Source organism: Ctenopharyngodon idella, chromosome 8 (assembly GCF_019924925.1).
Source record: "Ctenopharyngodon idella isolate HZGC_01 chromosome 8, HZGC01, whole genome shotgun sequence".
Taxonomy (NCBI): domain Eukaryota; kingdom Metazoa; phylum Chordata; class Actinopteri; order Cypriniformes; family Xenocyprididae; genus Ctenopharyngodon; species Ctenopharyngodon idella.
In genome coordinates, this window is record NC_067227.1 from 19178217 (window position 1) to 19199033 (window position 20817).

Below are 20817 nucleotides of genomic sequence, written 5' to 3' on the forward strand. Positions count from 1 at the left end.
AAACAAACCCATAATGCAATTACAGATATACTTTGAAATAAGAAGGTATAGAAAAATATTTAAATTATTAAAAATTGACTATTTTAATTTATTTTGACTATTTAAGATACTGTATAAACACTAATATTGTAATTAGTTTATTTTTAAAATATTTCAAATATTTAAATATTCTGTGATGGCAAAGTTAAATGTGTCTTAGAGTATCACAGTGTTAAACAATTAGTTCAATTTAAAATGAAAAATACCCCAAGATTTACTCACCCTCAAGCCATCCTAGGTGTATATGACTTACTTCTTTCTGATGAGCACAATCGGAGTTATATTAATAAATATCCTGACATGTCCAAGCTTTATAATGGCAGTGAACGGGACCAACGAGTTTGAAGCTCAAGAAAGTGCATCCATCCATCCACTCCAACTGACGCTACATCAGTTATGCTTTTTTTTGTAAGTTGAATACGGAAGGTGGTCTGGCGGAAGCTAAATATTTTGCTTCATATCCGTCACTTATTAAGATGCTGCCTTACAAGGCAGCTCCCTATGTAGTGAGCGAGAAAGCTCAATAGGTTTTGAAACAGCCATGATACATCACATAAAGCACAAATACTCAAAAGCAATTTAAGTATTTTGGGCATATATCGAAATAAAGCAAATACATTATCTTGGAGACAACTGGTAGTTTTGAAACAGAGCCATGATGTATCACATAAAGCACAAATACTCAAAAGCAATTAAAGTATTGTGGGCATATATCGAAATAAAGCAAATACATTATCTTGGAGACAACCTGGTAGTTATGATAGATGTGTGATGAGAACAGATTAAGGAGCATCACAGTATATGCATAGTATGGAAGATGGAAAATCAGATTCTTGATTGTCATTTAATGGTGGGTATGTTTATGGGAGATTATGTCAGGGGATACAGAATGACAAATGGTTTATATCTGCACCATCCTACACTGTGTTTAATCACCACATGCAAGAAGTAGATCTCAGTGCTCATTGAAACAGAAAATGTTTGTACATTTCCTCTCAGCTTCGTTCTCCAACTGCTCAAGGCCTATTTTCATCTGGACTATATTAGATACACTCTTCCTCTAATTATGTTTCTAGTAAAAAAAAAAAAAACAGATTTGGATTTATTTCTTCACGGAGAATTGCTTATTAAGTTCACATAGATGCACGAAGTAGGTAAATGAATGTGTGAGGTTTTATTGCGTCAGTATTTTATTCATTGTCCTCAAGCACATCATTAGCCCAATATATCACTGCAGAACACTGTTTGTCGAATTGGGCAGAGCTTCTGAGGAAGTTATTTACCCCAGGATGCCTCTGATGCTTACTATAGGAAATGACAGAACGTTTACAGATTTGAACAAGCAAGGTCCTGTGAGGGTCTGGAGAACAAGCCTCACTGGAGGAGATGGTCCATACTACAGAACACGAGATCCAGGGGGCAAGGTCGGATCCAGATCCAACTCCTCCTACTTTATATATCCCTTAACCTACCTGTCTCTGCCCCCTGGATCTCATGTGTTCTGCAGGGGCTACTGCACTGGAGGCCCTGTTTTTGCCCATTGCAAGATGTCAGGGACCCTATTCACAAAACATCTTAAGGCTAAAAGTAACTCCTAATATCCCGATTCAGGAGAAACTCTTAAAAATGATGGGCGTGTCAGTCCTTATTTTAGGACTCCTAAGTTTTTACTTTAAGAGTATTTCACAAAGCATTTTAGTGCTAAAATAAGCTCCTAAATCTGTGAAAGATAGGGGTACTTAAAAGGACTGCTAAGTCACTAAGACCAAATCACAAAGAATCCTAAAATGGCTATTTCCGGCAATCCGCTTCGGAACTTGAACATTTTAGAAACATTTCAAAATAATGAGCAATTAAAAAGGTATCGCCCAAGGAAGGACACTGTACACCATTGAGGCAATAGGTGACAGAGCCTTGGGTGCTGAGCCTCCTGCTTATGAATGCAATAAATATTTTTATTTATAGATTTTAATCTACGATGACATAACACGATTCATATATGATGATGATGGAGAATAAACAATTGCAGTTTTGTTACAAGTTGAGTATAATGTCCTATTACCAGTGGCAGTTGTTTGTCGCTTGAATTGTGCAATCTCTGCTTTATAAGTTCGGCAAGAAGCAACAGCTGTTCTTGCGTCAAGTTTGTTTTTCTTTTACGTTTGCACAACGTCTTGCTATATCAGCCATGATTATTCTAGTCTGTTAATTAAAAGGCTGCTTTATATGCATTTCAGCTAATTGTTTACGAGATGCAGTCTTGTAAGAGGCTGACAATTAGCTGAACATATACAGTACGTGTTTAGTGAGTGGCACTAGCCTACATTTTAAATGTACATCTTGTAAATGTACATTTTAAAATCTTTATATGAATATAGCAACATTTTTATTTTAAAATCTTTATTTGAATATGGCAGTATGATACCTTGTTCAACAATATTTCTGATTAAATCACTGACAGAGACCCCTTCCCTATCAGCAAATCACTGTCTGTATAGTTAGTAAGCGTATTGGCATCATCCATAGCAACGAGGTCAAGCCTGCCCTTTCTCTCTATTCCTTTGTAAAAGTTAGTTTCAGCAGCTTTGTGAATAGGTTTTAAGAGGAAACTCTTACCTAAGAACTTTGACTGCTATTCAGGAGAACTCTTAGTGGTAAGATAAAATGTTTTGTGAATACGGCCCCAGGACTCCAGCCTTTTGGTTCAAAAATTTCTTAATACAGTTTTTTTCAGAAGCAGTTTTGTTCCCATTTAATGCTGTCATTGTTGTCGTCTTTTTTGATACTCGTTTTTGTGACCCTGATTGACAGGGTGATTTTTAGCTAGAATATTTCTCCCTGAAGTTGTTGATTTGTCTCATCTTTATATTTCCAAAAAAAGTTTTCCTTACAATCAATTCAACATTACATTTTGGAATTTTAGGCTGTGTGTCCACTAAAGCGTTTTTAGCCAGCTGAAAACACCTAGCCATGGGGGCTTGAGACCAGCATTTTGTTTGTTTGTTTGTTTTTTCAGTTGAGACGCTTTGCTTGCTATGATATGGAATACACTTGGAAGTATCTCATTTCACAGATAGTTTGTTTCTGTATTGTTTCTTTATAAAAAACTATTTGCTCTGGCTCTTTTTGTTCCATTATTATGCTTGTTGTTGTTGTTGTTGTCTGTTGCAGTTGTACAAGCAGAATGTGGTTGTTGGTCAGTGTGTGTGTATTTGTCCTGCCCCTCATCCACTGTGATTGGATGGCTGGGTAAAAAGTGACAGTGATGAGTGCTGTGTTTTGTCCAAAGTTGAACATTCTCTCAACTCTCGGTGACCGATAACTGCTCAGAGTGAAATAGACGCTCAGCGCCTCGTCATGCTGCTGTCCTTTTAAAAACGCAGCGCTGCCATTGAAAATATTTGAAAAAATATGCTAACCTCTGGGAAAAAACGCTTTGGTGAACACACAGCCTTAGAATATTTTAATGTTCATTTGTTAAAACTATTTTTTTTTTTTTGGCATTTTTATTTACATTTGCCATAATTTTTATATATATATATATATATGAAAAATAAAGAGACAATAAAGAGACACATATATGAAAAATAAAGACACAGTTGCACGATATCACCAATACAAGAAATGAAGTTGCAATTACATTAGTGTACCACAGTCAGTACAAGGTGTCCAGAACGTGTTAATGCTGGTGGTGAAATGTGAGGAACATTTCTCATTTCTTCATTTATTTCACATTGTGCCAACCTTCACCAGCACACGTTCAGGTGCCATTCATCTATCTGTCTCAATTTTACATCTGTAGTGGCTTGTTTCAGCATTTATCTCGGCTTGAAGCCCACTGGCAGTCAGAGGCCCCATCGGCCCAGTCCATAATCTGTCCTTGAGAACCAGTCGAGGGTCTCTGAGGGAATGAGGGAAATGAAGGCAATCATTAGAAATTTGAAAAGAACGTCCGTCTTTGATACAGCATGATTTGATCAACTTTGCATATTCCCATCATGGGAAATGAAGCTGTCGGCACGCTTCCAGGAACACCACTTTCGTGTTGAGAAGGACGTCTGTGTGCCTCCTTCCCTATAGTTAGATGTAGCTCCCTATCCGTGGTCATCCCCCACTCAGCATTGCTAATTGATGCAGCATCTTGCTGACTGTTACCTGTGTGTGTGTGTGTGTGTGTGTGTGTGTGTGTGTGTGTGTGTGTGTGTGTGTGTGTGTGCACTCTCATGTGTCCAGGCTCGGCCTGGCTCTGTGCCCAGATGTGAGACTGCATATCCATCACCACTCTATAGTGAGCGGCCATGGCCAGCTGAGAGACCAGATCTGCACCTCTCCTCCCCTCCCCCTGTCAGTGGACAGATTCAGGACACCTCAGGTTCATTAGTCACACCAAAGTAGGGCAGGTGCAGTGTGAGTTGCCTCTCCTGGATCTATCAGAGGCTCAGGGTGAGGCGTGACACACTCACACACCACAAGCACCACTTCTGTATAGGCCAGGGTCTTTCCTGCTCTCTAGCTTAATGCGATGGGACCCCGGCAGATAAGCGTTGGGGTTCTTCTGCCGTGTTCTGTGAATATATCAGCTCTTAGATACTGAGGGCCAAAGCCCTCTGAATCTCATATAACAATTTACTGCAGCGTTAATGAAAAAAGTTAAAGCATAAATATTAATGAACAAGTCCTTTGCAATCTGCACATTCACAAATGCCTCGAGGTGCATAGTTGCAATGTTTTGCCGACAAACACAGAGAATTAATATGCAGAACAGGAAAATCTGATAAGAATAAATTGTCTTTGTTTTTAATGTGGAGCGTCTTCAATGAGACAAGCCACCCACACACTTTCTCATTAAAATACACTCGTACTACACGGAGTAATCTGTTGTGAATCTTTGGATTGACAGCGATTTTGATTCATTGGTCTTCAATTGAATTCAAAAGCATTCTTTTCTGAATTCATATAAAATGCATTTATAAGCTTTCGTGGATTTTATAGAATGATACTAATTTTTCTATTAGGTTCATGTTGGCATTATCACTACTGTTTAAAAGTTTTTTGTTTTTTTTTTTTTTAAAAAAGAAGTCTCTTATGGCGTGCTTCCACTGCATGGTACGGCTCGGTACGGCTTACATTTTGGTGCTTTTCCACTGCATGGGATGGCTCGGTACGGAACGGTATGGCTTGCTTAAATAGTACCACCTCAGTGGAGGTTCCAAGCAAGCTGAACCGATACTAAATGTGACGTGTAAACACTGCAGATCACTGATTGGTCAGAAACGTCACTACCAGCATCATTATGTTCACCAAAGTTGCATTTGTTTAATCAGAAATACAGCAAAAAAAAAAAATAGTTTTAATTTAAAATAACTGTTTTATATTTTAATATATTTTAAAATGTAACTTATTGGCAAAGACAAATTTTCTGCAGCCATTACTCCAGTCTTCAGTATCACATGATCCTTCTGAAATCATTCTAATATGCTGATTTGGTACATTTCTTATCTTTATTATCAAAATCTGTGTAACAAAACAAAAACAGTTGTGCTGCGTAATGTTTTGTGGAAACCATAATACTTTTTTTTATTTTTTTTAAGGATTCTTTGATAAATAGGAAGTTCAAAAGAACAGCATTTATTTGAAATAATTTTTTTTGTAACAATGTAAAAGTTTTTACTGTTTCTGAATTAAAGTTTTAATTTTTTCCCAAAATACAAAAAAATCCTTCTGACCGCAGACCATTGTATATACTGTATATATGATGTAAGAATAAATTCATAAGCAACATTGCATTGTTGCTTTTGTTAAATGTTTTTTAATTTGAAACCAGTGTAACAATAGTTTTATATTTGTACTTTTTATTAAAAAATTTTAGAAAATATTTATTATACTTAGAACTTATTTAAATTTTGAATTAAATTAATGTCTACACAAATTGTTTTTTTTTTTTTCACTTTAAATTTTTTTACTTCACCAAATTGTTGTTGAATTTTTCAGTAGAATTACTTTAAATTTTTAATGCAGTTTAACCTGATCAGAGATGAGGTGAAGTGCATGCAAATGCACGAGGAACACCTTCTTTTTCTCTGTCCTGCACCTCTCAATGATCTGTCAGTAGGTACACTAGTAGTAATGAATAAGGGCCGTGTGTTGAACCGGACTGACGTGTGTGTGAGTAGCCGGCGGCAGGGGCTCTGACTGTAGAGCCCTCAAGGTGAGTTAGATATGAGACGAGCGTCCACAGGGCCATCCTTCCCTTCACTCACAGAGTCACCTGACGGCGAGTGACATTTGACAGCTCTGCTCAGGAGACCCGCGAAGGACAGAATGTTCTATGCTTTCCTATATAGAGCGCTTGGCACCATGCAAAAGCTTGATGTTTTGACTTATTTTGGAACATTTTTATTGACAGAGAGAAAAAAATATATGTCCAGATTTTGACTGAAATGCAAGTCGTTATTAACTCTTCATATTAATTTTTCATATTTAGAACGACAGCACTATTGCTTTTGTGAAATTGCTTAATGGAAACTTTATTCCAGTTATTTTTTAGTAATTTTTAGTGAAAATAATCTAACAAAAGCAAATTTGGCTAAAGTTGTTTCAGCTCACAGAGTACTATAATGATGACTCAAACTGCACAATGAAATCTGGAAACTTTTTGAAAATGTTTCTTGTAGCATGTTCCCCCGTTGCAGCTGAACAGGAAGGAAAGCTTTCTTCAAAATGGCCACAGGAAGAGTAAACAATAAAAGACAGTCTGAATTTAGGACTGGATTTTAAAGATGCATTTTCGTCCAGTCAGTGTAGGCTTTGTGATGGCCCTAAGGCCCTTAAAGATAGAAAGAACGAATGAGTGTGTGTGTGTCTGACGCGGATGTAGGATGTACTGGTGTGAGAAATGAGGTGCTCTGAAGTAGGCAAGCCCTCCAGCAGTCCGTGTACTACTGATAAGAGATGAGGGCCTCAGGGAAATGTAGTGGGTCAGACAACAGTTTTCACAGGTGTTTTGGGGGGAAAGCACAAGCCCACACTCCAGTAATGCTTGCCATGAAGTGGCTTTTATTCAATCCTGTATCCAAACACGGCACTCATCCAAAAAACATTGGTAAATAGAGATGGTACTGAGAACATTTATCTTTCTTCATGAAATATTCAAACTTGAATTGCCTCATTAAAAAATAATTACAGTTGTCTGCTTTGGCAAACTTGAATAACTTCCACTTTGAGAAAGAAGATTTGAAGAGTAAAGGATGATGATGATGTTGTGAAACTTTCGAATTAAGCAGTATCACACCAGCAAGCTGTAGCATCTAATACCTCAATATACTTTAATATTCAATACTACTAAATGTGAATGTATTTTGGTCAGGTTTGGGCAAAATTCATAATCAAATAATTAGCTTGGAATTTGAATTGACCTACAGGCAAATTTAAATGACAGGAAAGGAACTGACTGTGTAAACAGCGACCGTGCTCATCCACTATTTTTGTGGCCTTGGTTCCACAAGTATATTTTCCATTGATTTGGCCCATAGGAATTTTTTTAAAAAAAAAAGCCTTTGTTAAAAAGTTATAATCCATGAAACAAACCAACCACCTATGGTGTGAATCCCAACATTACAAGCTTTGATTTGAAGCAAAAAAGGATTTGAAAATCTGACAAAAGCATAATTGGAGAAATGCATAAATGGAAAAAATACGGATTTAAAGATGTTGATATATATGTAAACAGTATATTTTATAAAAAATGCATATAGTAGTTTGAGATTGTAGGGAGACTGACTATTACGCTATTTGCAAAGTGTCCTAAAAGTGAGAGTGTGCTAAAAAATTTGTTGGAGTGATTTGCTTGTTTTCTATTCTGATTGGTGGAGATTTCTTTGTGGAATCATGGGTAATGTAGTTTTTCACCAGGAATTCCACTGTTAAATACGTTTATTTAAAAAATAAGTTGAAATAATGTGGGGTGAGGGCTTCAGTAAAAGCATATCGCCTGAATTAGCAACCTTGTCGCTCACAGTAGGTCTTTCTTTAACATTTTAAAAGTTATCATAAAATAATCATTTCCCCTATGGAGAGAATGAATGGGATTTTTACTTCTGGAACCCGTAATTCAAAGAAATTCATAATAGATTTTTCATTCTGAGAAATGCAGTGTTCTTCCACCCTGGTTCACAAAAGTTATTTCATTAAATTTGATTAAATATATTAAATAAATAAGTCTCCATAGGTGGCTTTGGAAACTTTTTCAAAACTTTATCAAAACTTTATTCAAGGCATTCTCAATTCTGAATGGTGCACAACCCTGTATTTGGTGTGTGCAAATGTGATACTTTCATACAGTTAAAAAAAAAGTTAATATTGAACAATCTGCATTTCAGAAAAAAAAAAAAAAGGCCAATCAGTTGATGTACTTCTCACTGCTTCCATTTGGTACCACTCACATACTCTGGTCCGGAATGCCGTGATTAAGAATGGTGTCATTTAAACAGTGATGATACAGTGTCCTAGTGCTGTTGGTCTAAACATCCGCACTCTTGGAATGCTGTTCAGCCAATCTGATTAGAGGAACCGTAACTGTCCTGTAATTTGCAGTTTAACCATGTATGGGCCAGATTTACTAACAGCTTGCGTCAGCGCAAACCCACTTTTGGCGTTAAAAAAACTACTGTCGAAACTTACTAAATACGCAGTGCAAAATTAGCGCTGAAAAGGCGTGGACTGAGTTGTTTTTGCGGCTGACCTTGTTGCATAAGCATTTGTAGGAGTTTCGCTCTCAGATGCAAAAGTTATGCGCGATTTAAATTTGCGTGATTTACTAATGTTTGCGCTAGTCAATTTACCTGTATTTGCACCATTATTTAACGCCCCCAAAAAGCATGTCTTAACCCATTTTTTTTTACATGGCTGCAATTGTTGCTGCTAGGAGGAGACACTGCAGAGAACAGAGAGCATGTGGTAGAAGGGAGAAAATATTTTCCACTTGTATTAATTTCTTTGGAATGCCAGAGGAAGACATTATCCGAACATATCATTTGCCAAGCCATGTTGGCCTTTATATATACAGTTTCAAGAAAAAGTATGTGAACTACTTGCAGAATCTGTGAAAATGTGAATAATTTTAACAAAATAAGAGAGATCATACAAAATGTATGTTAATTTTTTTGTTTAGTACTGTCCTGAGTGAGATATTTTACATAAAAGATGTTTATATATAGTCAACAAGAAACAAAAAAATAGCTGAACTTTTTTTTTTTACAGATTTGTCAGTTTTCAAGCATTTTTTGCATATTTGAACCCTTTCCAGCAGTGACTGTATGATTTTGAGATCCATCTTTTCACACTAGGACAATAGAGAAACTCAAACACAACTATTAAAAAAGGTTCAAACATTCACTGATGCTCCAGAAGGAAACACAGTGCATTGAGAGTCGGGGGGTGAAAACTTTTGAACAGGATGAAGATGTCCCAATTTTTCTCATTTTGTTTAAATATAATTTTTTTTTTCATTTTGTACTGCCCTTCAGAAGCTTGCATGTTTCCCGGAAGACAAATTAAGTACGATTTACCTTAATATTCAAATTCAAAAGTTTTCACCCCCCGGCTCTTAATGCATCGTGTTTCCTTCTGGAGCATCAGTGAATGTTTGAACCTTTTTTAATAGTTGTGTTTGAGTCTCTCTATTGTCCTCAGTGTGAAAAGATGGATCTCAAAATCATACAGCCACTGCTGGAAAGGGTTCAAATATGCAAAAAATGCTTGAAAACTGACAAATCTGTAGGACCTGGAGGATTTTTCTGAAGAACAGAGCTCAGTTTAACTGTTCAGGACAAACAAGGGACTCATGAACAACCATCACAAAACAAAAAAACAGTCGTGGATCATCCAGGTAACCACACACAGTATTAAGAACCAGTGGTTCACAAACTTTTGAACGGGGCCATTTTAATAATTTCAGCTATTTTTTTTTTCTTGTTGACCATATATAAACATCTTTTATGTAAAATGTATCACTCAGGACAGTACTAAATAAAAAATAACTTGCATTTTGTATGATCTCTTATTTTGTTAAAATTATTCACATTCACAGATCCTGCAAGTGGTTCGCATACTTTTTCTTGCAACTGTATTTGTTTGTGTTTGTCAGATTACATGTAACAAGTTGCGCCTGTGTCGACCCGCACCTGATGAGCATCAGCTCTGCTTATTTGCGACCCAACGCTAACTTGCACTGCTCTTGGTAGATTGTGTTGGTCATTATGTAAATTATTTGACTACGTCTGTGTTCTTTAATTTGCATGTCAGCAGTAGATCACGCGCAAAACTTGCCAATCCCATCGGTGCATTCGTGGAATTACGCTCTCGCGCTAATTTAATTTTCCATTTTCTATGTGGAATCTTCTCACCTAGATCCAGATGTTGACATACACACATATTAAGTCCTGTTAATGTGATAGGACTTCCTCTGCCGTGTCATCACAGGTGACTTATTTGGCTCGAGGATGTGTGTCCTCATATACTTTCACACCTGACATAAAATTCTGAGACTGGGCCATGCAGAACAGGTCATCACATCGATTTTAGCTCGAGTCCTCAGCCCGGCTCGACATTAGCAGCCATGAGAGGATGACAGTTCACCTCTCCACAGAGTGACACCGAACCAAATGGACGCCAGCGGACAAGATACAGAAAACAATCCACCCTGAGGGCTCTCAGACCTTTGGCACCATGAATCATGTTCAGCCTCCACGCCACCATCGCCCCAGATGGAGTGAAAATTATGCATCATGCCAGGTTGCTTATGGGCTGCTCGGCTCAGAAAGCCTTACAAAAGACTGTTATTTTTGTCCGTCGCACTCGGGGACAGCAAATCTCTGTGAAAGTTTTGGTCTGGACAGGCTGGTTGAATAGAACTAGCTGGAACGTAAGGTGCTGGTAGGTTTACTCCATTGCTTTGTGTTTCGTCATGTTGATTCAAAGTCAGCTCATGACACCTAAGTTATGTGACACATGTTGTTGTGGAAAGCCACACACAAACTTACTTCATGAAGCTGACGGTCCTTAAACAGGCAGCTGCGGCTTTACGATGACACCCAGGCAGTTGCAACAATCTCATCAGCTTCTGAAGACATCTGCCACCTTATCTGATAGAAACTCAATTTATGAATTTTTTTTTGTCTTTCCTCCCTTCATCTCTTCCGCTCTCACTTGGATTTTTTTTCCCCTCCGCATCTTGATATATATTTCCCGTTATTGTTTATCCAGGTCCTGTGCTGTCAGAGAGAACAAGACAAGGACTGTAAAGAATCTTATCTTCCCTAAAGCTGACAGCTGTTGGAGGGGCTCAATAGGGGGGAAAGTCTTTGAAGTGTGCTCAGTTACTCCACACATCAAATCCAGCCTCCATCATGCCTCATCATCTAGGAACAAGGCTCACATGAAACTCGCTGAAGAGAGCGCCCCACCCCGCACGCCCGCTCTTACATTGTCTTTTAACTCCTCTTGTTTCTCTTTCACATCTTCACTGTCTGTTTTTTTTTCCTATGTGCCATCATCCATTTTGTTTTTTATTTTTCGGGGGCCTCTTTTTCAGCCCTCAAATATCGATCAGTCTTTCTCAATCGATTATCGTTTCAGCGCACATACATTTTTTCCTCTCTTTTGTATCTGACATTTCCTTCTCATTTCATTCTCTTAATCTCATCGCAGAGGAGTGGTGCTCTATGGATGGGTCAGGATGCTCTGCTAATCACCCTCTGAATGATTTGTGGGTTCGTGAGTTCAGCTTGGTTATCTAGATTTTTTTTGTTTCGTTTTGTTTTTTGGCAAGGGGATAAGCAAGGAGTTGCAACTTCTCAGAGGGGATTTTTAGCGTGCTGAGAGCGCCTTATGCTTTAATGTGCTGTCAAAAGGCCTGTCAGAAATGCTTATGTAACAAATCTATCAACTTGAACAAGAGCTTTCAGGGCAGCTATATTGTCAGAATACAGATAATCTGCTGTATTTGTGCTATTATGCATACGTCATGGGTAATTTTTTATGATAATGTACAATACAAGGTTGTTTAGCCTGAGTTTTTTTATTTTTATTTTTTATAAATCTGTTAGTTCTTGCCATTTTTAGATTCAAAACTTCTCTGTTTTTAATGGAGATACACAGCGTACTGTGACCATATTAATTAATGGCTCTATATATATATATATATATATATATATATATATATATATATATATATATATATATATATATATATATATATATATATATAATATACATACATACATACACACACATAATGATGATGTTTAATAATAATTATAATAAGAAAAAGAAGAAGAAGAAATGTCTCTTGATCACCAAATCTGCGTAATAAAGTGATTTCTGAAGGATCATGTGACACTGAAGACTGGAGTAATGATGCTGAAAATTCAGCTTTGACATCACAGGAATAAATTTCATTAAAATATAAAACAGTTATTTTAAATGGTAATACTTCTTCACAAAAGTAAATTCAGTGACTTCTTTTAAAAACATTTTAAAAATCTTACTGACTCCAAACTTTTGAACAGCGGCGTACATACTGTATGCAAATGGATTTTTATGGACAATGTGTCCCGTACAGCATTGCACTCTTCTTTTGAACGATTCTGATATCAATAGACATTTTCAAATTAATTCACCCTGGAAACATACCGCCTATGTAGTAACACTATTATTTATTTATTTTTATTTTACTCTTTACTACAAACGAGCACATCAAATCAACTAGATCGTGTAGAAAGCTCCATTGTCTTTAATAATTGATTTGTTTTAAATTATGAATTATTTATGTATTTTTGCACATCCGTGAAGAGTGTCAAAGCATGGCACGAGGTGCTGAGGAAGAGTGGCAGTCGTGGTAGCCCATGAGCTCATTAAAAGCATTCAGGGGCGGTTTGTAATCAGCCACTGGCGAGGAGGACAGCCATTTATCTTTAAGCACCCTCAGACTGTGGCACTTCATCCTCTCTCGCTTTCTCTTTCTCTCTCTCTTTCTGAAAGCCACTCTTCATCATCTTAACTTAGACTCAAACGGATGGAGTTTCAGGAAGTGCGGGCAGTCAACATGCGCCTCTGCCCCTCACTGGCTGAATATAGAGCCTGGAAGACAGTGACAAAAGATAGCAGCTTGCTGTGCTCCAAAATGCGTTTAATTGTTTACCATCGCTTTGTTGTTGTCTGATTGAGAGTGATTACAAAGGTGCGTTTCGGTGTATTTAACAAAGTTTTCTTCGGAAAGATGAATAGACGAGCATACTCTTCTAAATACGGTTTCACCACACAAATTCAGAGTTGAAACTGGAGTGTTTCTTTTTTATCATGTTTATTTGAGAAAACCTCTGAGATTCATCTTGTCTATTTATTTTACATGATTCCGGGGAAAAAAAATAAACAACAAAGAAATACATTCTTGTCTGTCGAGACTGACGAGAAGTGCCGTGAAATTGTTTTCTCTCCCCAAACATATTATTTTTTTCGGAGAATATGAGAGTGAGCCGTGCTTGCTCGAGTGGATTTTTTTTTTTATGTAATACATAACCAGATATCTGTACTCTGCGCTCAGTTATCAGTCCAGTACTATACATAATACACAAGGATTACTGTCCGTTGCCTGCGGCTTAGACAGTGTGGCTCTTCGCAACAGTTGCTTGTTGCGCACGCGTGCGTGAGCGTGTATGTGTGTTTTTGTAGGTGTGCTGAAGTGTGGAAAATGAGTAGGCTGAATCCTGCTACTTCCAGCCTACTGCATATAATCAGCCGGAGGGCTTTTAACAGAAGCGTGCCATTAGCACAGGACCAGCTTCTTCACAGGCTAATAAAGACCCAAATGGATTACGACCGTTAAATCAGTCTGATTTACTCCGGTTGCTGTTTTTCCACCGGATGACTCTGTAGTTTGTGTGTGGGAGGGGGAGGGGGGGTATGCATTTCTGGCCTTTTTCCAGTGCAGGTACCAAACTTCTCCCTCTCTGTGTCACCATCTGATGCATTTATGTCTGCTAGGGCCTGAATTTGTACTGTGAATGCTGCAGAGCACGTACTTGAGAGGACACAGACACTGTAAATCCAAGCTGCGGTTCCCAAACACCCGCTTCTAAGCATGGTGTCTGTAAACTTGCCCATTGGATGGATGCTTAAAATGACAGATGAAAAGGTGTTTTTCATAGGTACAAATAAGTGGTTCACAATATTATATTAAGTGAATAATGGCTGGAAGTATGAATAAAAAAAACTAGTAAATTGTTTGTAAACCGTACGTGCTGTTCAATAATAGAAAAAAATATTGAACTAAAGAACAGTAAATAAAATAAATATTGAAAGTAACGAGATAAGTAAAGATGATGGCAATAACATTTTATTTAATTATGTATTTAAAGGGGACCTATAATGCCCCTTTTGCAAGATGTAATATAAGTCTCTGGTGTCCCCAGAATGTGTCTGAAGTTTCAGCTCAAAATACCCCACAGATCATTTATTATAGCTCAAATTTGCCCCTATTTGGGTCTGAGCAAAAACATGCCGTTTTGTGTGTGTCCCTTTAAATGCAAATGAGCTGCTGCTCCTGGCCCGCTTTCCAAAAGAGGGCGGAGCTTTAACTGCTCGCACTTCGGTTGCTCAACAACAACAAAGCTGGAGAATCTCACGCAGCCAAAATGGCGATTTTCAGTAACGTGTTCAGTCTTACATTGTTCAAACCAGAGTCGGACACTGATGGAGAGACTCAGGAAGAAGTTACAACTTTTAGAATGCAACTGGACGTTTCTGAATAGTTAGTGGATAAATTTATGTAGTTGCTGTGGAGTTCATTCAACTCATCCACTAGCATGTGCCATCATGTTAATCTTTTGTGCAAATCCAGTGTTGACCCTCGTTTGTAAAGCAGTCTGATGTAAAATGACGATATGGCAATAACACTCTACTACAACAACTCTTCCTCCTCTCTAAAGCAGCCCAACATGGCCTCACCCCCTTTGTTGCGTGTTCCAGAGGACAGGGTTTACGTAAATTTTAGGGTTAGTGATGTCACTAACCCGGGAAGAAGCTCGTTGTAGTCCCTACCAGCCATTTGTTGTAGTCCTTAAACAGCAAATTCTTTAAAAGAAAATATCTCGCTTTGCATTAAACTTTGAGTGTCGTAACTTTGCAGACATTGTTTATACTCTAACAGCAACATTACACACTAACTAAAATTAAAAAAAGTGAAATCATTATCAACCACCCCTTTAATATCAAGTAACAATAAGCATTACAACAAGTCCAAGGCCAAAAATTAAAAGGCACAATATTTATTAATTTAAAAATTTTAAGTAATAATAATAGTAAACATTACAACATAAATGCCATAAAAAGGCACAATTCTATAAAGGAAAGAATAGTTCATATTTCAAAGAAAAGTACTTGAAAAGAATAGTTCAAAAGTGAAATAAAATGATTAAATATCAAATAGAATATACTGCTTAAGACAAAAATTATTCAGACAGACAATGTGATTTATAACTGAAAGAATACTTGCCAGTTAACACTAAGGAAAATGTCGTATTGTAATCGCTTGTTGCTTTAAAAACCAGTTTGAATCCGATGTTGGCTTTGGTTGTGCTGTTTGTGAACCAGAACTGCAGATTGGATTGTTTGTGAGCTTGTTTTAAGGAAATAATGTTGCGTCCTGATATTACTTATAAGTGTAAATGTAGTATGAAGGTAAACAAAGACATTTCACACAGTAAATGATAAAATAAGATTAGGACATGTGGGATGCATGTCCTCTTTCTCACCTGCATTGGCATGTGAGTCTCTCAAAGCCTCGCATGGATTCTGCCCCATAATATACGAATTCAATTACAGCCTCTATTTTAAATTCAATTTCGCATCACAGCTGAAGTTCCCACATTAGCCACATCACACTTAATTAGGTTTCCTCACTTTGTGAAATGCCGATTAGCATCAAGTATTACTTTCTGGCTGCCAGCTCAGTCAGAGTTACACGTTGAGTTACAGCATGAATCAAACAATCACTCTTGAGTTTGCAGCTAATTTCTTTTTCATGCGCAATATTTCCCCTGCATTCATTCAACATTGTGAGTAATACAGGGCCAGTTATGTAAGGAAGAGGCAGTGTTGTGTGCAAAATGAACAGGTGGCTCAAACTCCTCAGCACAGGCTTTTTCTCGTGCCACCTCCCCACAATGTGTGCCTTTGGCCTCGTCTTCCTAAAAAAGGCAAAGTTCCAGTTGGTCGGGAAACAATTAGAAAAGGTTCTAGACCGCCAAGGAAGCTTTGTCAAAATGTCAGCGAATTAAGTAGCTTAATTTTCTCTCACTTTCCCATTTTTTGTTTTAACAGGCAATCCATCCAAGTCGACCCACAGGCCAAAACAGCAACATTCCCAGCAGCAGCCTCACAAGGGAGCGAAGGGTGGCGCGATCGCTCGCTGCAGACCAGCACAGCCGACCATGTGAAGAGAGGCCTTGCAGCAATGGCGGCGGAGGCATTCGGGATCTGGTACGAAGAGCTGAAAGTGGGCAATCCATGTCTGAGGTACCCGGGCCACGGAAGACAGAGCACCCGGGGCCGTCTCAGATCCCTCGGGCGATGGCCGGGAGCAGCGTGAGCCTCCCCAGCAAGGCTAGTCCTTCACGCAGCCTGTCTTCAGACAGCGAGCGGGGGCCGCGAAGCGAGCGAGGGCCTATTCCTAGGCTTCAGTCCTACTTTACCGGCCGTCTGGGTCAGCCGCCCCGTGGGCCTCTGTCTTTACACATGTACAGCCGAAAGAACGTCTTCTTACAGCACTCTATCCATACAGCTGAACTGCAGGCTCTTGCTCAGCAGGACGGTTGAAAACATACACACATACATGCACGCATAGTGACACATGCCTCAGATGGATATGAACTCTTGGTGCAGTTCCTCAGTGACCGCGAGTACCTTCAGACCCACATGCACTCAGTTACATTCAAGGCTATTTTTCCTCTAAAACCTCAAATGAACTTGAACCGCACACCGAGACGCTTATACTTTGTGGAGTTAAACTCATCATCTATATTAAGTGTCAAAACCAATCCGTTGTCTGCACTACTTGAGCCTTCTGAAGAAATAGTATACTGTATGCTGCTCCAATAAGTACTTTAGATTGATGGTCCACTAATGTGAGAGTTTCATCCGCAACACTATCACATTGTACAGTTCTGCTGATATGCTAGAGAGGATGTCGTCATTTTTGCGTTCCCTTATATCTTTGAAATAAATTCAGGGTCCAACATTAACATTAACCAAGCCCCAAATTCAAGTAACAATTGGTTTTTGGCAAGGTAATTTAACCAGTTGGCCTAAACTCTATTGGGAAATATAACATTATGGCCTGGTTCCACAGACAGAGTTTAGATTAAGCCAGGATTAGGACATTTAAGTAGTTTTTATGAACATGCCTTAGAAAAAAACATTACTGGTGTGCATCTTGAGAGAAAACAGTGGCACTGACATTTTTTTGAAGGGATAGTTCACCCAAAAATTATAATTCTGTCATTAATTACTCACCTCGATGTCGTTCCAAACCCGTAAGACTTTAGTTCATCTTCAGAACACAAATTAATATCTTTTTAATGAAATCTGAGAGCTTTCTGTCCCTCCATTGACAGTCTACGCAACTACCAATTTCAAGCCCCAGAAAGGTAGTAAAGACATCATAAAAGCAATCCTTGTAAGTCCAATGGTTTAACCTTAATTTTATGAAGCGACGCAAGTGCTTTGTTTGTGCAAAAAACATAATTTACCACTTTATTTACAAAATATGAATCTCCAACACGCGTTCACGAGAGCACCACGACGCATACGTGTTGTGTTGACACCAGAGCAGAGAGGCTTGAAAGTGGAAGTTGCTTAGAGTGTCAATGGAGGAACAGAAATCTCTCAGATTTCATCAAAAACATATTCATTTGTGTTTTGAAGATTAACTAAAGTCTAACGGGTTTGGAACGACATGAGGGTGAGTAATTAATGACAGAATTTTCATTTTGGTGTGAACTAACTCTTGCAGATCTGTCAGTGCATCTTTCATCTTTCAGTTAAAAACAGCTCAAACATGCATTTTAGTCTGGGACTAGGCTTAAGCCTTGTCTGTGAAACCAGGGGTACATGATTTAAATTGAAGTGTAAGAATGCTAATCTGACCTCCACTGCTTTAAATGATCAATTTAAATGGCAGACATACGAACAGTCTATTAGTCATATTAAATAACAGTCATGTTAAACTACCATAATCAAAACATGATGAACAAAATCTGGTTTTGTGGAAGATGCGATTCATGACCGTACAAAATATATTAATGGCCAGTAGATTTTCTCAATTCACCCACCAAAAAGTTAAATTTGGACCCTGTAGAAATCTTATTAAATATTAAGTTTTCAAAACCATTTTTCTTCAAGTCTTAGACTCACAAATATAGACTGGCTTGTTAGATTACGCCCAATTAATAGTGATGTTTATAATAGTAGATCACACAAATAGCCCAGAACGCTGTTTTGCACCTGCAAAGATGACACTGAAGACCCATGCGTATATTGCCAAATCAATCCTCAGTCAAAGATAGGGCACTGAGACACTTGCTGCCGGTTGAGAATTACCCACGTTTAGGAGGTTTAACACTTATTAGCCTCTACTAATTGCAAGCTAATCTTTCACTTTTTTTCTACAATCCTTTTGCTGCAAACAGGGGGAAAAAAAGAAGAAGAAAGCTAAAAAGCATTTTTCTCCACTGGATCTAAGATAAAATAGATTTGACAGTCTTAGTGAAAAGATTCAACAAGAGCCTCGAGTCGTAAACACAGCTGGACTTTAAGAAAGAAATGCCCTTCATTTGTCAAAAAGAAATAGAGACCTTGTAGAGAAATTAACTACATTATTACATTTGACATAGGTAAGACTTTGAATTTTCTTTTTAAAACTAGATGAATTTAATTAAACATGTCGATAACTTTAATAAATGTAAAACTGCCATAGACTGCCTCATACGGAGCACAGTCTTAGGAGATGCGGTTGAAACGAGGAATGGCCTCATTTTGGCAGTGTTGGGACAACGTTGAGGTAATGTTGGGACAGTGTTGACCCGGCTTTGCGGATCAGGAGCGCAAGCAAGGACGCATGGAGGAGAAGGAAACCCTGAAGAAACGCAGTCCCATCCATCCAGCAGGTCTGCTCCCTTAGGTCCACTGCTCCAATTTCAGCAATCTGTTGGGAGCATCATCACTTCCTCTCTCTCTGTCTCCTTCTTCCTCCCAGACCTACTTCCAGCTCTCTGTGTGATCAGGCTCAGGGAGAGAAAGACTTTAGTATGGTCTCACTACTACATGCTCCGATACTGAAAATGCACTCCAAAAACTGAAATGTGTTTGTGTTCAGGGTCCAAAATTAGCATTCAGTAAACAAGTGTTAAATGTGAGTTAAAATTGACTGTGACATAAAAGTTGGTGTTGGTGACAATGGTAATTTATTGGGAAAATATTATTAGGGTTGAGCGTCCAAAATGAAAATACTGATGGAAATAAATCATCAGGTAATTATTAAATTATTAATAATTAAATTATTAATATTAACATAATTATTACAATTATAATATGCATTTATTACCTTTTTTATTTAAAAAAAAATGCAAAAAGCGGTCAATAAGATGTTTATTGCCAGTAAATCTGCTTAATTCATTCATCCTTGGGTTAATTCTGGACCCTGTATTTCAGAGTGACCTTAGGAGAGCAGACTGCTGTTAGACAGCCAATTTGAGACAATTCAGCCCTCGATAACTGCGGTCAGCAATACTGTTTAAATTCTGTGTGGGTGCCAGTTTGTGACTGGTGAATGTTAAATGCGTGTTCCCAGAGGCAGGAATTGTCCTTGTTCCTTCCTGAGCCTCCCTTGTGTGTTTGACACATGACTTTAAACCACACATTTGAGCCATGATGCTTGAAGGACGGACATTTAAACGGACTTGAATATGCGAGATCATGGGTTGAGTCTGTGCAAGAGCGGGAACTCATGAATCTCACGTGACTCAATCATTAACATGATTATATGTGCCATCACATTTCTGAACTGAATCCTTTAATGTTGAGTAGATATTTATTTGGCCTTATTTATTATGTGATATTGTGAAACGACTATCATCTTAGGCTTTTATTTGTCTGTCTGGATGCGTATAAAATTCTTTGTTACAGATTCTGATGATATGCCGAAATCATCTCTTATATCATTTTCTTTTTTTTTTTTTTTTTCCTCAGTATGTACAGGGTTCGCATTACAATGGCACTTTTAAGAGATTTAAACCGTAATAAGATTTGAAAAAACCTTTATCTGTATCTTTTCTCTCATTGGTGGTTTTCATTATAAAGTTCTGATTTTCACTAAATGTAATATATTCACTCATTAAAGACAGCTATTTAAAAAAAGAAGTTTTTTGATACATGTAAGACCTAGTTTTTGTTATTAGTAGGATGTTTTTCACTTTTATGCTTTTCATCAACTGATTTGCCAGCACTGCACCATCAGTACACCTGCTCCATGATGTTTGACATCATTTTTAATGGAAGAGGAGAGTACACTGTAAGCATTATTTCTGTTTACAATCATAGTCTCTGGAAACTAGGCAGGAAAATGCTATTGCTTTGATGGCCTGCAGCGGTCTAAAGCGAGCCCTTTCTCTGGCCTGCCCTTGCTTCTTGGTGAAAAGGTAAAATGGATGTCATCCTTCTCAAAAC

The 20817-nt window shown here is 38.0% G+C and overlaps 1 protein-coding gene across 3 annotated transcripts in view; it reads left to right on the plus strand.

The window, feature by feature from the left end:
- The window catches only part of ccser1 (coiled-coil serine-rich protein 1), an 88953-nt gene extending 68442 nt beyond the window's left edge, over window positions 1-20511 (plus strand). For 2 of the 3 annotated variants that reach the window (XM_051901962.1, XM_051901963.1), the window contains one exon: window positions 16417-20511. In XM_051901962.1, coding sequence (XP_051757922.1) covers window positions 16417-16911 — 495 coding nt within the window. In that variant the 3' untranslated portion in view covers window positions 16912-20511. The remainder of the gene's footprint in view (window positions 1-16416) is intronic. The other variant, XM_051901964.1, reaches the window with a different exon arrangement.
- Window positions 20512-20817: the final 306 nt, after the last annotated feature.